The sequence below is a fragment of the Oncorhynchus mykiss genome, chromosome 26, assembly GCF_013265735.2.
Source record: "Oncorhynchus mykiss isolate Arlee chromosome 26, USDA_OmykA_1.1, whole genome shotgun sequence".
In the NCBI taxonomy this organism is placed as follows: Eukaryota; Metazoa; Chordata; class Actinopteri; order Salmoniformes; family Salmonidae; genus Oncorhynchus; species Oncorhynchus mykiss.
The window spans coordinates 13809892-13827479 of record NC_048590.1 but is presented as its reverse complement, the minus strand read 5'-3'; the positions used below and the strand labels follow the sequence as shown (position 1 = coordinate 13827479).

The following is a 17588-nucleotide window of genomic DNA, read 5'->3' as shown; positions in this document are numbered from 1 at the left end:
ACTGATCTATGTTTTATTGTGATTTTATATTAAATTTGGTTTAAAGTTAAACACTTTACTCCCAGGTTTTTATTGATGATTGTCTTCCTCCTGTTTTTTTTTATTGTTGTGAGTGACCCCTCGGAGCTCTTGCCCTGTCATGTCCTCCCACTTTCTCCAGACCGGTCAAATGTACAACACAAAAACAGGGCAGAAAGTTGCAACAGGCCCGTGCAACCCAAGGTTTGATACCAATATAAACATTAACCCTGACCCCTAAACCTACCCCCTACCCTCTAACCCTAACCCCTCTCCAAATCTACCCTGCAGGTGCAGTTTGACGGGGAAGAGGATCCGTCAGATAAACAAACCAGCTTCGGACACTCTGTGGACACCCGGCCCCGTCTCGCTCCTACTGATCCAACCACTTGAACAACATAGCTACAATAACTCACTGGCTAAGAATGACACCCTATGGGGTTCCACGATCCTGGAAGGGAGTGGCCTCACTAGTTATTGCCATCTGAACCACTGAGTATGAAGGACTGACACCTGGGGTGGATGCATGACAACCTTAGAGGAGGTTAGACTTCCGGGGTTTTTGTTTGCTCAATCTCTCAAGGCCGACTGACTGACATGCTTGGGATGGACACATGGCAACCGACTGAGAAGCTGGGTTCCTGGAAGTATGTATCTATGAGGACGATGGACGGAGTGCACGATGGACGGAGTGCATGACAACCTTAGAGAAGGTTCACCTTCTGGGTTTTTGTATGCTCAAACCACAAGAACTCAATGACAGACTGTATTGGTATGGACACATGGCAAGCAACTGAGACATCGGACCCGCACAGGGTACACAACTCAACCTCGTTGCCTGATCCTACACCAAGCATGCCACGACAGCACCAGCTAGATGTGAATACACAGCAATCGCTTCAGGGTAAGGGTCCTGGAAGGGAATTACTCTTAAACTAATTGATGAACGAAAACATCCAGGACCTACGACAGACGAACACGGGGTGGATTCGAGTCATATGACTTGGACCCGAGTCACAAATATGATGACGTGCAACACAACTTTGACTTTAACACCAATGACGCGTGACATAACTTTGACTTGAGCCTTTTGACTCGAACGGACTTGATATCCTCCCCAAGCCCAAATATAAAAAATAATGCTATTAAAAAAAGTGTGCAGCTCATAAACTCTTCATGTAACGGATTACAGTTTGAATCGGAAATCAGCCAATCAAATTGTGCCAGCTGAGAAAAAGTTGCACGTGGCATTGCAGAGGAACGGCGGCGGGTGAATTCAGATGGAGCCCTTGGAAAGATGATTCCCAAAATTCTTATTTTCAGGTATAAAGACTACGCTGTATCAACAAAAAATGGATTGCAAAACATGCGTGAAGAAATTGACAGACGGAGGCGCAACAACTTTCAACTTTGTTCAACATTTGAAGCTGCACAAAGAAAGGTCAATCGTGGCTAATATTGCCGACAGCTATATAATTTACAACTTTGCTAGTGTAGCATGTAGGCTAATGGAACATTAAATCAATGAGCCTCCACACAGTCAGTTAATGCGGAAACGTGATCATTGCACCCAAGACTGAGCTACAACTGACTGATGTTACTGCTGTTCCTAAAACCATTGACATAGTATGCCTACTCTTACCAAACACAGAGAGGGTGTGGGTGTGTGTGTGTGTTAAGGTTGGGCGATTGTGTACAAGCCTACATCGCCCAATTGCGCCCCCATAGCGATCCTCGATGAGGGATAGTTTTTCTCATGGCTACCCATGTATTTCCATGGAAATATAACGTTTAATTTGATGTTATTATACTAATATTATTACTCTTGTAAAAATATGAAATGTATTACATTTGGTGAAGAGCACATTGCCTTGTTTAGGACTCGGAACTCAAAGTTTTCGGACTTGGCACTTCACATACTTGTGACTTGTAAAACAATGACTTTGTCCCACCTCTGGGGTGGTCACTTGGCTAATCAGCAGGAGAAGATGGTTCTGAGGGTGACATTCTCTCCGATGGCCTTTTTTCACAACCGTCAACACTCGGACACATAACCTCACACAAACCGATTGTCATCAACCTTAGTAGAATTCCACCACATTCAGATAGATACTTATCCAGGAGCACAACTTCATCACATTACTGGGGTTTTGGCCAAGTCCACCCCAAACCCCAACACCAAATTGGTTGTGCTGTCCTTGGGGATAAATAACAAAGACCAGGAAAGGAAATCAACACCCATAAGCAAACTACAGATACTTCACAACAAAGCCACATGTATCCCAATGCCACCATCTACTGGCCAATCATCAACTTCTCACCCAACCACACACGTCAACAGAAGGACATGCTGAAACATATCAACACATGCATCACCAATGCCCTTCTTGAAATACACCACACAGAATTCATCACTGAAAATCCTGACGACATACATTGGACACTAGCTACAGCAGCTAAAATACTGAAACGGTAGAAGAGGGTATGTGCATAGTGCAGCCCCTCCACCAACACACTAATATTATGAATCTCTCCACAGTATTTGTTTTATCCTTTTCTGAGACTCGGTTGCTGGAGAAGGGACTGGCGTTTGTCCCGACACCGATGCATTTTGACAATGGGGACCTGCAAAGGGACATCCACAGGTTTCATAGAAACCTGAAGTTATTAGACCATTTTGACTACACTGATTTTATTACTCAACCATTCACTGCAAGATCCCAATGGGAACCCCCACTAAAGATGTTATCACAACCAATCAGAAAACGTATTAAAACCAACACACAGATTATCAGAGATTTACATAGCTCTACTATTACAACCACACATAACATTACACAAAAAGAAAGACTAGCTATAACCAGGCTAAGACAAAAAAAAACATAACAATTAAACCAGCAGACAAAGGCTCCAATATAGTGTTAATGGACAACCATAAATATCTCTTGGAAGCCAATCGTCAACTTTCCAATACACAGCACTACACTCCCATCCCCACTCCCACACAGACACAAGTCATACAGATTATAGCAGACCTCTGTAAAAATAAATTAATCTCAAATAGACAAAGAATATTTAGATGGACCTGATATACCGAGACAGAGACTTTTTTTTACCAAAAATTCACAAAACACCAGAGATGTGAACTGTCCCTTTTCGATCAATTGTCTCAGATATTGGCAGTGAGTCATCTCCAGCAGCTGAATTTATAGATCACTTTCTCAATCCCATCTCAGAATAGCATGCCAGCTACATCAAGCACACATATACCTTCATAGACACACTTTGTACCATTCCAGTCCCAGCACACACATATATTTTCACCATAGATACAGACTCTCTTTATACAAAGATATACAGTACATCCCTTCGGGGATGGCAGCAGTGGGAGCCGCACTCCGAAGATATCCAGATAGATGGAGACCAGACAAACACATTTTACAGCTACTTGAACTGGGGAACTACAGATCCATAGGAGAGCAATGGGCAAAACGTTTGCTCCAGCCTACGCCAACATATACATGGCAGACTGGGAGACCACAGCTTTGGACAAATCTCCACTGATTCCCACATTCGTAGACATCTTGAACCATCATCCTACTATTACAGTTAAATATGTCATACACCCACATAGGATAAACTTCTTAGACACTACCGTTTTCTTTCCAGACACTGAAGCAGCCAACACCAAAGTTTACTTCAAAGAAACAGACACACATGCATTACTCCACCGATCCAGTTTCCACCCCAAACATACCTTTAGGGGTATTGTCAAATCACAACTCATCCGATTCTACAGATTGTGTACTCAACAGACGGATTTTAATATAGCCACACACACGTTGTTTGAGGCATTGAGGAGGAGGAGTTACTCAAAGCGGTCACTGAGATACATCAAAGCTGACATGCTAGCAAGCATCATCGAAAATCAATTTTCACTCCCTCCTAACTTTAACCCACGTGACCCTGTTCCTGATCCTAACCTTAACCCCAACCCTAATCCCAACCTTAACCTTAACCCACATAACACATAAATACAGTACCAAGACCCCACAACCACCCAAACCCTACACGGCCCACTTCAGACCAAAACAATTCATTTCAAACTCATACAGCAAGACCTCCAGTTTTAGACTCCATTTCACTCTACACTCAAAATGTAATTCATATAATCATTTGCACATTTTGCAAGAAACACTACATTGGGGAAACCCAGTATACAATAGAAAATAGACTTAAACATCCATACAATATCAAACGGACCCATCTACACACAGAACTAGTCACTCATTTCCAGAATCACGCCATCACTTACCTCAATATATCAGGATTACAGTCGTGTTCTGGGTGGACCAGTGGGCGGCGAAAAGCAGTGGAATGCAGGTAGATAGGAGACCTACAAACAATTACACCCAGCGGTCTGAATGAGTGTTTTTAACCAGTTAGATAGGACCAATTGAAAGAGAGAGCACTTGTTTACAGGGTTCTCAAGGCGTTGGAAGAAGGATGCACCATAAAACAAAAAACACAATAAATAAAGTTTGTTTGGCTTTTCTTATATTTAACAGATGCATGCTTATTTATAGTAGTTTTATTCCTTTTGTTTTTATGTGTTTGAATTTGTTTTGACAATTTAGCACTTGATGTCATTACACTTATATAGATATGGGTTTATAACTGTGTTTGTAATGTATTATTAAAGCATCTATGCCTTGACCCCTTGTATATTTTAATATCTTGGTCCTAGATAACCACTGTGCCCGGCCCCCCCTGGCTCGCGTGTCAATGCTGTGGAGTGCACCCATTCCCTCCCCCCCTTCAGCTTCCACGTGTCAGAGATGGAAGTGGATCAACCAACTCAAAACTAGAAACCAACCCTAAACCACTTTTAGCCTCTGAAGAAGCATTATATATGCAAAACGTCAAGCCTTTTTTCCCTTTCCTTTTGTTTGATACAGTGAACTTATTGCAATTAGCTTTTGGAAGTTTTAATAATAAATTCAAATTTTAATCCAGCTCTTGGGAGGAAAAAATATACAATTTAAGAACCAACAACCGAAGACAACCTAAGAAGACAATCCAGAAATCAAGTAGACAACGAACAACACAAACTACCTGGGTCGCTCCCAGCCAACACAAAAAGGATAATGAATCCATAAAACCTTAAAGGAATTCACCACTTCAACGGTACAACAGTCAAATTGGATGTAACATCCACCTGTGTTAATACACCTTTTTTTCAGGTTTCATCACCCACAGAAGGCGATAAGCATAATCCAACAACTATCATTTGTTTGTGACTGAACAATAGCTGGGTTAAATATGCTTAGCAATAGATTCACTTTTTTGAACACCCTTCCTCAGGAGGGGTAGACAAACACCCACACTACAGTACAAAACACCATGCACTCAACACACAACCAAGACCTACTTCAAACCGATACAAGCCATACACCACAAACAAATCATTGAACATGCACTCAACACTCAGACATTTCCAGTGGGGATGATGAAACAGGTCACTAAACTTAGACTTCATTAAACCATCATCCCCCATCAGAGACAAAGCAGAAAGTAGCTGACAATACAACAAATTGGATATCAGCAAATATGCATATCAAAATATTCCCCCCACATATCTTAATATGCATATCTTGCGTGAACACTACCAGACAATACTAAACACTCTATCCCCTACAGCAGTGGTTCCAAAACGTATTTTATAAAAAAAATATATATATATTTAACCAGGTCGGCTAGTTGAGAACAAGTTCTCATTTACAACTGTGACCTGGCCAAGATAAAGCAAAGCAGTACAACACCAACAACTACACAGAGTTACACATGGAACAAACAAACATACAGTCAATAATACAATAGAACAAGTGTACAGTATGTCAGAGTTTATAAAACATTTCCCCAACTGAAAATAAAGAAATCTCAAATAGCTGGCTATGATTACACATATTTCATATTCCTTATTTCCTTCATTGTAATTTTGTTTGATAATCACACTTTATAGTTAATAATAACCAAATGTATGTAAATTATGCACCATCCTTAAGTGCAAATTAAATAGTCTTATTCCATGTTTTTTTTTATCTGTATCAAAGGCAAAACATTCATCTTTCAGTGACCATGTACTGTATGTCTGGAAGGAACTGTACATCATGATTGTTTTATCACAATATGTATTAAGTGTACTGTATGTTGAGCAAATTGGTAAAAATAAAAGTCTTTGTGTGCATTTGTGTTTATATTAATTGTATTTTTATTTTGCACGCACATACACATACAAACACACGAATGCACACACAAACAAACTGCATCGAAAAGAACGTAATAGATAAAACGTCCATGAAGAAAATTAAAGGGAGGAGTAGGTAGTGGTACCACCCGGTAAAGAAGCTTTCTTGAATTAGCACTTGCTCTCTTCCCAGTGTAAACAAAATCTTAAATCCTCTGTTTATCCGTAATCTGACTTGGTCTTCTACCAACCAGGCCCCTTATTCATAATGTAAGGCCCTGACCCACGATGCACAGGTCCGGGTGCGAAGCAGAGTGGGCATTCCCTCTGAAATCTGATTTGCTGTCCCACGACTCGTCTTCTCTGCTTGGCTCGTCCTCCAGCCTAAGGGAGTAAAGCGAAGAAGTGGTTTGAGGATTAGAGAAATGGGACAGGTGTGTCAGCAACCAGTTAGCACCGGCTAAAAGAAGCTACCGTGAGTCATAGAGAAGTAATGCATAAGTGATTAGCTAGTTTTGCCTACTATAGTCTACATGGAGACAAATAGACGGCATACAAAACCCCAGTGTTATGATTTCTCAGTGGCAAGATCAGAATAAAGAACACAGAAATACCGTAAAATACATTGTAATTAAAAATGGCACGGTCAGGGTACTTGAATTATTTTGTAATGCTATTTTTTATTTAGCATCAGTTTTGTATCTGCTGTAATCTCCTTACGGCTCTTCCATTTTTAATACAAAGCTCCCCTCTCTCCTCTCCTTGACCTTATTTCACCCTGCCCTCTCAACTTCAAGCCTTACAGAAAACACTGCACTTGGGGATTTTTTTTACAATGTTTTGATTTTCAAATAGTTCAGGATTTATGTGACCTGAAGTAGTTTTCGAGTGTCTTGTAATTTTGACGGCCATATTGAACTCAAGTGACAATAATGGTTACGTATAATCTGAAACCATAATTTCATAATAGCTCAACGAAACCAGTAGGAGTCAGGAAAAAAAAATAATGATGTGCTCATAGTGTCTTAATTATCCATTAAATTAGCCCTCTATTATTTTTTTAATCAGACTGAATTCACAAAAAGAGTCAAGGCTGCACTTTGAAATACCATTGCAATGATTAAATACTTCCTCTAATCATATGTTCAACTTCAGGTATGAGATAAAATAATAAAGGTGAAAATCTGAAGTGGAAATCTGTTAACTTCTTTAACATGCCCACAATTAGCTGACTTAAAGACGTCCTTCAGTGATTTTTCCTGTTGAAAAGTGATATCCCAAGTATACAGTAAAGTACACACACTAAAGGGTAAAAAAAACATGTTTTGAGTAAAATAGTTTTTTTAGACAACTGCAAACTTCAAAAAGTAGGGCATTCAGGGACTTGGTCTGATGAGAATTTGTGATGTCATCTGCCTTTTTTTTGCACATTCAGTGACAAAATGAACTTGTTTTTTACATTTCTGTTTTTACAGGATTTTTGTTACATTTTACACAGATTTTACATACTGTACATGGTATGTTTTTACACAGTTAAATAACAAAGACAAGGGGCAATTGAAAGCCACCCCACCTCCTAGCCCTACATTGCCTTTTGTGAATTAAATCAGGTGTTAAATGAGGTGAAAAGGAGACTGGAGTATGAGGCATAGATCTGGGGAAGGGTTCCAAAAAATTTCTACAGCATTGAAGGTGGCCTCCGTCATTCTTAAATGGAAGAAGTTTAGAACCACCAAGTCTCCTCCTAGAGCTGGCTGTCCAGCCAAACTGAGCAATCGGGGGAGAAGGGCTATGGTCACTCTGACAGAGTTCCTCTGTGGAGATGAGAGAAACTTCCAGAAGGACAATCATCTCTGCAGCACTTCACCAATCAGGCCTTTATGGTAGAGTGATCAGACGGAAGCCACACCTCAGTAAAAGGCACATGACAGCCCTCTTGGAGCTTTCCTAAAGGCAACTAAAGGAATCTCAGACCATGGGAAACAAGATTCTCTGATCTGATGAAACCAAGATGGAAGCTTTTGGCTTGAATGACACCGTCACGTCTGGAGGAACCCTGGCACCATCCCTACGGTGAAACATGGTGGTGGCAGCATCATGCTGTGGGGATGTTTTTCAGTGGCAGGGACTGAGAGACTAGTCAGGATCGAGGAAAAGATGAACAAATCAAAGTACAGAGAGATCCATGATGAAAACCTGCTACAGAGTGCTCAGGAACTCAGACTGGGGTGAAGGTTCACCTTCCAACAGGACAATGACCCTAAGCACACAGTCAAAAAAATGAAGGGGTGGCTTTGGGACAAGTCTCTGAATGTCCATGAGTGGCCCAGCCAGAGCCCGGACTTGAACCTGATCGAACATCTCTGGAGAGACCTGAAAAAAGCTGCGCATCAACACTCCTAATCCAACCCGACAGAGCTTGAGAGGATCCGTAGAGAGGAAAACCTCCCCAAATACAGGTGTGCCAAACTTGTAGTGTCATACCCAAGCAGACTCGAGGCTGTAATCGCTGTCAAAGGCGCTTCAACAAAGTACTGAGTAAAGAGTCTGTTATACTTATGTAAATGTGATATTTCAGTTATGCTAGAAACACAATTCCATTACACACTTGTTTGTAACAGGACAAATATAAGCAAATTATTATTTAGAGGATGATAATCACATTATGAAAACAGTGAATTATCTTGGTTCATATCGTTTCCTTCTTAGTGATCCTATACTGTGCTACAGTGGGGAGGGAGTGTTGACTACAAAGACAGGGACAAGAGGCTTTCCCCTGTAAAACAAATACACATTGCAACACCCTTAATCATGGGCATGTATTTCATTTGCAAGGTAATTCATTAGCATTATTTTACGTTTTGAAAGAGAGATTTAGACACAGGGAAACATTGACACTCACCCGTGTATGCTGATGGCCGGCTCACTCCCACAAGTCTCTGCAAATGAGACGATGGGTGCCCTGGACGGCAGGCTTAGACTGGGCCTCCTGTCCGAGTGGCTGCGTCGGATGAAAGGCTTGGGTCCTCGCACAGACGTAGGCAGCCTACCACGATTTCCCCAGGAAAGCGGGACAACACTACCACTGATGGAGGCCCAAGCCTGGGGGGGGCAGGGTACTGGGCAAGGCTGGGCCTCAAACAGTGAGGACGAGGCCGGGCAGAAAACAGAGCGAGCATTACTGATCACCTGAGGGATAGCTGAAGCACCTGGGCTGGAGTCCTTGCTGCTGTTCTCCCGTTTCCATCTTTGTACCCTTGGGGACGTTGGTGGTGAGGGTGCCTTGAAAGAATGTGTGGAGTCAGAAGAGCTGGAGTTTGGGGTCAATACTTTTCTTGAGGCAGGTGGGCTTGGAAGTCTTCTCTGAAGCGGTGGTGGGGTGGGAAGTTTGCGAATGGCCGGAGGGCTGTTTGTGGATGGGGGCGTAGGCTGCTTTCTGAAGGTGGTGGGACTGGGTAATCTTCGATGCAAGCCACTTGGGGTTGAAGGCGTGGAAGGCAGCATTCGGATTCTAGATACAGGCGGGGTGGCAGGTGGTTGGCTACTGATGGTTGAAGTGGGAGGCACTGTCTCAGAAGGACTGTCTTCTCCCTGTCTCCCTCCTGATGCTGCTCGATTGGGAGAGGACCTTCTGGGCACAGCATGACCTTTCTCAATAGGAGACTCTGAGGAGTGCTGCAAGTGGATGATTTTTCTAGCTTGCTTGTAAAGAGTGGCCGCCTCCTCTGTCTCAGGGTCTACCTCCAGCTGACGCTCATCGTGGCTAACTCTGGAACTAGCAGAGATATCCCGCCTTACAGTCCGGGCAGGAAACTTGCTGCTAGAACTCTGGGGCAGGTTGCCTTTGCTGGGTAGGACTGACACAGAACGCATGGAGGCACGCATCTTCTGAGATGTTGTAACCCTCTTGGGAACAGGGGATCGACCTCTACTTGCAATCCCATCATCTACATCACTAACTGTGAGGCTCTGTGCACCTTCAAAGGAATTGTCCATCAAGACCTCAAGAGGAGGGGGTGGCAGACTTTCAAGGTCCAAATCATATGTCCTACAACTGCTGACCCCACTGCTCATTATAGCTTCAATGTCACCTACTCCAGGCATAACGTGAACACCACACTTTCGAACCCCTTTAAGAGGCCCCAACACTTTGGATGCCTCTTGTTTGGGCTCTTCCACCCCCTGGCTAAAGGTGTCAATCAGTCTTTTGACAGAATTCCTTCCCCGAAACAGTCCTGAGCATGGACGATGTGACAATGGAGGGCTAGGAGGTGGGGTGGCTTTCAATGGCCCCAATGTAGGGCTAGGCGGTGGGGTGGCTTTCAACGGCCCCTTGGTGCTTTTCTTGTCTTTCTTTTTATTTTCCTCCTCAATGTCCTTGCCTGCCCTGTGTTCCCCAGAGTCATGCTTCATAAGCCCTGCAATGTCCTGGATTGGAAGAATGTTGTTGTTCCTCTGCAGTGTGGGGCACAGACGATTGGATGCTGGGGACGTCACAGAATCTCCTGGGTTCTGTTTAGTGAGACCTGCCTTGGTATTCCCCTCCGTCCTGCCTTTGCTCATCCTCTCTAGCCTCTGACTAAGATCCTTCTGTGTCCTCTCTAGTTCAATCAGTGTTGGATCTTCACCTTTGCTGCGAACGGATTCTGCAGACTGTGAACGGTGCTCTTTAGGAACAGGGGTCTTTTTAATATCCCTCCGTACAGAGGCTGCTCGTTGGGGCCTTTTTGGTGATCCCCCCTCTGTCCACTGGCACCTGGTCTTGGGGCTGTCTGTTTGTTTAGTTTTGGCACTGTCACGTTGTGAGGGAACAAATCGAATCCGACCACTTATGGCATCTTTCATTTTCAGGGTCATTTCCACATTTTGAGGGTTTTCTATGCGCTTGGGTACCAGGCGACAAGGTTGCTGGTTAGGACCAGATAGTGAAGCGTTAGATCGCGTCCTGCCACCTTGTCCCTCTTCTTCCCCCTCATCATCATCACCCTGCTCCTCACCATCATCTAAAGAGGCAGATCCTTTATCCATTATGGTGCACACTGAGTCAATGGAGTTTAGGGAGTTGCTGTGGCTCACTTTCTTAATCAACTTTTGCCTTGGTGCCCCTTGCTGGACTGGGCTAGCATTAATGCCAAAAGGACTGTGAGTGATTCGGCTGGACCCAGTGGACTCACAGCTTTCACAACGGAGTCGTCTTTCAGACCCAGCTAGTGACTCGCTTTCAGCCCCAATTCCACTGTCCTCACTGAACAATCCAGGGTCCTCTGGTCCGGGCTTACGAAGTGAGGCAGCCTCAATACGAGACAGCAACTGCATCAGTCTTGTCTCCGCGGCATGCTTGGCTTTTAATTTATCCTCCAGCAGCTCAGAGACAGAGGTAAAGTACTCAGCTGCCTCCTCCAAGGCAGAGTCCCCAATGCCACCCACAGACTGGCCCACATTTTGCATCCTTTGAGTGGTATACTGAAGTAGCTGCTGCAAGAGATCTGGTGGAGGCTCAGCATTGATGGAACCAGATTTGAGAGGGGGAGAACTGGATAGGTTTTTCATTGGGCTTGGCCAGGCGAGATGCTCTCCATTGTCCTTCAGAAGCCTTTCACCCTCGTCTGCCATTTCCTCCAGCCCTCGGTTGATTTCCTCGTAGCGCATAGCCATGAAGGTCACCATTGGCTGCACAGACATCTGGGTCTGGGTTGCTTGGTCCAGTAGCCCCAGTAGAATCTCATATTTGCTGATACTTGGGTTTAAAAAGGCATAAGCAGCCTGGTGGGCTTTCACTAAAGGTTCCGGAAAGTCAACTTTCTGCTCCGCAAGGGGAGCTTTTTTCTCCTTCTCTTTCTTTTTAGCTGACTTGACTCCTTTACCATTTTTCTTTGGCTTTCGTCCACCCTTTTTGTCAGCCATATCTTGCTTGTCTCCTTGTTTCTCTTTTCCATGTTGCCCTGTCTTATCTGTCTCTTGAGTCCCCACTTTTTTATCCAGGATGACCCCCTCTGGAAACAACTCAGTCAGGGAGTGTCTCTTTTTCTGTTGGGTTGAAGGTGCTTCCTTCTGAACAGATTGGGTCTGCCCAGCCAGTCTCCTTTCCCCATCTCTCCTCTCCCAAGTGTCTCCTGTTCCAGAGGAGCCTCCACTCCCTCCACAATCAGACTGGGACTCCCCTATGTTATCTTTGCCCCCTGGTAGTAGTGTCCTGCCCCTCCCAAAGGTGGCATGAGCCACAAAATTGTTACCTTTAGATGGGGAGCATCCCATTGCAGCTGCTCAATTGATGTTTATATCCTGAGGGAACAAGATCTTGGCGAAATTCCCACAAATGCGGAAGGAAAGAAACCTCCACAAATGAAAGAAAATAATAGCCAAGGCCCTTAGCTACAAGCTGCAGCTGTCATTTTCAAATAGCTCCAATCCCCGAGAGTGTCATTGAGTCTGTCAGGTTCTTTATCCTTACAAAAAATACATCAACCAACACAAAACAGCGACAAATCCACAAATCCAATGGACAAATCCATTTTGAGTGTCCCATTTTCTCGCCTATCATACATAGGCTACAATGACATATCCGCATACCTGTTTTCATGTTTTTCTGTTGATTCCCTTTGCATAACGTCAACATCTCACAGCTTGTCCTATGGAACAACAGCCCTGTCTGTGTGCCTTGTAGAGGACGAGCAGCTGAAAGGATTAGATAGGCTTTTAGTGAACTCCACAGTATGCACATATGGCACCTTAAAGCAAAGAAAAACTCACACACTTCTAAGACCTTAAGCTCATTAAGGTAATCACGGCTGCTTTCAGGTGGCTTTTTATAGAACACGCAACAATATCTCTCTGTATAGTGTCCCAGTCAGACTCAATGGACTGCCAAAGGATATCGTATATACACTACAAAGTAACATGGACTGAATGCTCAAAATCAACTCCTACATTCTTATTGTTATATCAACTATTACAAGTGAATAAATTGTGGGGTTTGCAATTGAACTCCAACTCAAAGACTTTGATCATGCACATCATTATGCATTCCACAGTATACATCCAATCAATACTTGGGTGTGTTTGTAAAATCAGGCTACTCATCACAAGGATAATAACCATAAAATATTGCTTCATACTAGACTCATCAAGTTGAATCTTTCCACTGCCATGTATTATCATAGTGATACTGACACTCAAGTTAACAGTTTGCCAGGAGTGCTGAGGTCATGTTGGCTGTCAGACAGCGAGAACATCCCATTGTTCCACAGGTTGATAGAGCTCTTTCATTGTATTTGTTCCCCTGTTTACATTGTTGGCTGTTACTGTAAATGTTAGTGTGGTCATTGTACTGTTGTAGATCTTATCCGTTCATATTTTAAATAAAATTACATTTATTATGTTACATTCTTTTTTGTGATTCTCTACCCATTGATCCCAGTATATGCGCTTGCTTATTCATGGATGATTTTTGCGAATTTATTTGAATAATAAGTAACCTCAGAATCACATAAACCATTATAACTGCAGTGACAAAACGGTCTGGTATGATGTTTTCGATTAAACCTCAAGTAGAGATTGCGGTAACACTATCTTAAGTGTACATTAACCTTAACATGTAACTAAATAGTATTTATGTATTAATAACATAGTAGTAGAAGTGTAATTACTATGTAAGTACACAAGGGTGTATCGGTATAGGTTATTACACAAGTGGAACAAGGACATGTAATTACAAATCTGCTTGTCGGAGGTTATTCCACATGTGTAATTGCTCATTATTTATTTATGTAATTTCAAGATGCATTGTTCCAAATGTAACTAAGATGTTCTGTATTTACACTTTTGCAGTCTGCTGTGTAGAACGATGTTAACAATGCATCCTATTATGTAACCTTGTTACATGTAACTACATAAATCACTGGCACCAAAATAAGATAGACTAGGACTAGTGGTGTTGGAAGGCCAGTAGGAGGCACTCTTTCCTCTGGTCTAAAAAATATCCCAATGCTTCAGGGCAGTGATTGGGGACACTGCCCTGTGTAGGGTGCCGTCTTTCGGATGGGACGTTAAACGGGTGTCCTGACTCTCTGAGGTCATTAAAGATCCCATGGCACTTATTGTAAGAGTAGTGGTGTTAACCCCGGTGTCCTGGCTAAATTCCCAATCTGGCCCTAAAACCATCACGGTCACCTAAAAATCCCCAGTTTACAATTGGCTCATTCATCCCCCTCCTCTCCCCTGTAATTATTCCCCAGGTCGTTGTAGTAAATGAGAATGTGTTCTCAGTCAACAAACCTGGTAAAATAAAATAAAAAAAATCAGCTGTTGTAACAATGCATCATAATATGTAATCTTGTTACATATAACTATATAAGTCACTAGCACCAAAATAAGCTAGGCTAGGACTCCATCAGCTGTTGTAACAATGCATCCTATTATGCAAGCTTGTTACATGTACAGTGGGGCAAAAAAGTATTTAGTCAGCCACCAATTGTGCAAGTTCTCCCACTTAAAAAGATGAGAGGCCTGTAATTTTCATCATAGGTACACTTCAACTATGACAGACAAAATGAGAAAAAAAATCCATAAAATCACATTCTACGTTTTTTAATGAATTTATTTGCAAATTATGGTGGAAAATAAGTATTTTTATATAGTATAAGTATTTTTGTCTGTCATAGACGAAGTGTACCTATGATAAATTACAGGCCTCTCATCTTTTTAAGTGGGAGAACTTGCACAATTGGTGGCTGACTAAATACTTTTTTGCCCCACATTAATTGCATAAGTCACTACCACCTAAATAAGCTAGGCTAGGACTCTGTCAGCTGTTGTAACGTTGCGCAATGATTGTAACATTGCGCCATGATTGGCTCAGTGTTCTGTCACTCATGGGGACACTACGTCACCGCCAAGTCTAAGGGTAGAGCTAAAAAATTCTAGCCCCGTGGGTGCTGCCATAGCGTTACATTAGAAGTGCCCATCCAAGAAGGCTCAAAGTCAACGGCCACAGATAAAATTACATGAAATCACATTATATCTATGGTAGCTTTGATTGGACTGTCAATATCATACTTTCAATATCTTAGCTAGCAGTCATCATCATGAACCAAGTCAACAATCTACTGGCAAATCCTTTTTAATCCTTGTCAAATGAAGATAAATAATGAAGATGGGAAACTGTTTTGAACTTTCATCCAACTCTGAAATGTAAATCAGGAAATCAAGCCTTTTTCAAAAGCTACGACCTGAAGATCACTGACGTCATCATGATTTGAGTTGTCTTGAAAGCACCATAAATCCAGAGAATGCCCGACTTTGATTACAAAGTTTGATGACAAAATTTGCCCACGAAGGCCCGCAACGCCACCTTCCTGTCCAAGTGAGCACAGTACAACAAGATGAGCCCACAAATGTCTTGTATGCTGCTGCATAAATGATGGAATATGCCATGGAGATACTGTATGTATATTGTAGCTAAGGAAGCAATACTAAGTGTATATTGTGTAGTAAGCTGTTAGTAGCCCATTTAACTCACCCAAATAATTTGGTCTATTTTCACCTCTTAATTTCACCTACAGTTCTGACTTGGTGGTGTACATGTTGCCTATAATCTGTTTTTGAGAAATGTAATCATCAAATATTGTAAGAGCTTTATTGTCTGCTTATATGCCCCCTTTATTTATCCTACGGTTCTGACATGGTGTACACTGAGAGAACACTGTATGAATGACTCATGTTCTGTATTCTGTCACTGTACATTTCAAAAGTGCTGAACAAATTGTTATATTGACTACGTCCGTCCTAGCTTGCTCATTAATGTCTTAATCGAAATTACGGATTACCTCTTATCCGGTTGTCAGGCCTGGGCAAAGGCCGGCCCCAGGGCCGTATGCGGCCCGTGACCTGATTCAATACGGCCCGTGGAATCATTCTCAGATCACATAAAGAATTTGCGATAGTAAAGTTTTGAAAAAAGTATTTGTTATTCAAATTAAATCCCAATGAATACTCGCCTTTGTGTAATGATTTAACTCCCACCATTTGACATCGAAATATTTTTGTATTGAGGTATCAGGGAAAGCTGTGTGCTTAGTGTGCAAAGACAGCATCGCTGTCTTGAAAGACTACAACTTGTCCTGACACTTCCAGACGAAGCATGCATAGAATTATATGAATATGAGAGTTGCTTTCTCAGTTGCAAAAGCAGCAAGGACCTTTCACAAAACTGCACTCAGCAAACGACCAAGTTGTGAGAGCTGGCTATGCACTGTCCCACAAAATTGCTAAACATAGCAAGCCATTCGTTGAGGGTGAATTGCCCTGACAAGAAAGAGCTGTTTGAAAATGTTTCCCTGTCGAAACAAAGTGACACGGCATGGTGAGGACATCGCAGAGAATATGGAACAACAGTTGAAAGACAAGGCAAAGGATTTCACATACAGCGTTTTTCCTATTTTGTTGCATTACAACCTGTCATTTAAATAGATGTTTTATTTGGATTTAATGTAATGGACATACACAAAATAGTCCAAATTGGTGAAGTGAAATGAAAAAATTACAATTTACAAAAAATGGAAACAAAATGCTAAACTGAAAAGCGGTGTGTGCATATGTATTTACCCCCTTTTATATGAAGCCCCTAAATGAGATCTGGTGCAACCAATTACCTTCAGAAGTCACATAATTAGTTAAATAAAGTTCACCTGTGTGCAATCTAAGTGTCACATGATCTGTCACATGATCTCAGTATATATACACCTGTTCTGAAAGGCCCCAGAGTCTGCAACACCACTAAGCAAGCGGCACCACCAAGCAAGCGGCACCATGAAGAACAAGGAGCTCTCCAAACAAGTCACGGACAAAGTTTTGGAGAAGTACAGATCAGGGTTGGGTTTTAAAAAATATCTTTGAACGTCCCTCGAGCACCATGAAATCCACTATTTAAAAATATGGCACATCAACAAACCTGCCAAGAGAGGGCCGCCCACCAAAACTCACGGACCAGGCAAGGAGGGTATTAATCAGAGAGGCAACAAAGAGACCAAAGATAACTCTGAAGGAGCTGCAAAGCTCCACCGCCGGAGATTTGAGTATCTGTCCATAGGACCACTTTAAGCCTTACACTCAACAGAGCTGGGATTTACAGAAGAGTGTCCAGAAAAAAGCCATTGCTTAAATAAAAGGCATGTGTGAGACTCCCCAAACATATGGAAGAAGGTACTCTGGTCAAATGAGACTAAAATTGATATAAGTAAGTAGTAATGTTTAAAGATTGTCCCACCGCTTCCTCCAGATTTGAACTCAATACCCAAAAATGTCATCCCAATGGGGGACCATTTGA

The 17588-nt window shown here is 42.4% G+C and overlaps 1 protein-coding gene across 1 annotated transcript; it reads right to left on the bottom strand.

The window, feature by feature from the left end:
* Positions 1 to 6281: 6281 nt before the first annotated feature.
* On the bottom strand, positions 6282 to 12931 carry LOC110506269 (photoreceptor cilium actin regulator-like). Its single transcript, XM_021585705.2, has 2 exons — positions 9168 to 12931; positions 6282 to 6649 (listed from the first exon to the last, which is right to left on the bottom strand). The coding sequence occupies exons 1-2, from the start codon at positions 12518 to 12520 to the stop codon at positions 6529 to 6531; spliced, it is 3474 nt and encodes a 1157-aa protein (XP_021441380.2). The 5' UTR covers positions 12521 to 12931; the 3' UTR covers positions 6282 to 6528.
* Between the last annotated feature and the right edge of the window lie 4657 nt (positions 12932 to 17588).

Coding starts and splice junctions, on each gene's coding strand:
- LOC110506269 (XM_021585705.2), bottom strand. CDS start 12,520: ATGGGATGCTCCCCATCTAAAGGTAACAATTTTGTGGCTCATGCCACC. Junction 6,650..9,167: donor CCGGCCATCAGCATACACGG/GTGAGTGTCAAT, acceptor TTACTCCCTTAG/GCTGGAGGACGAGCCAAGCA.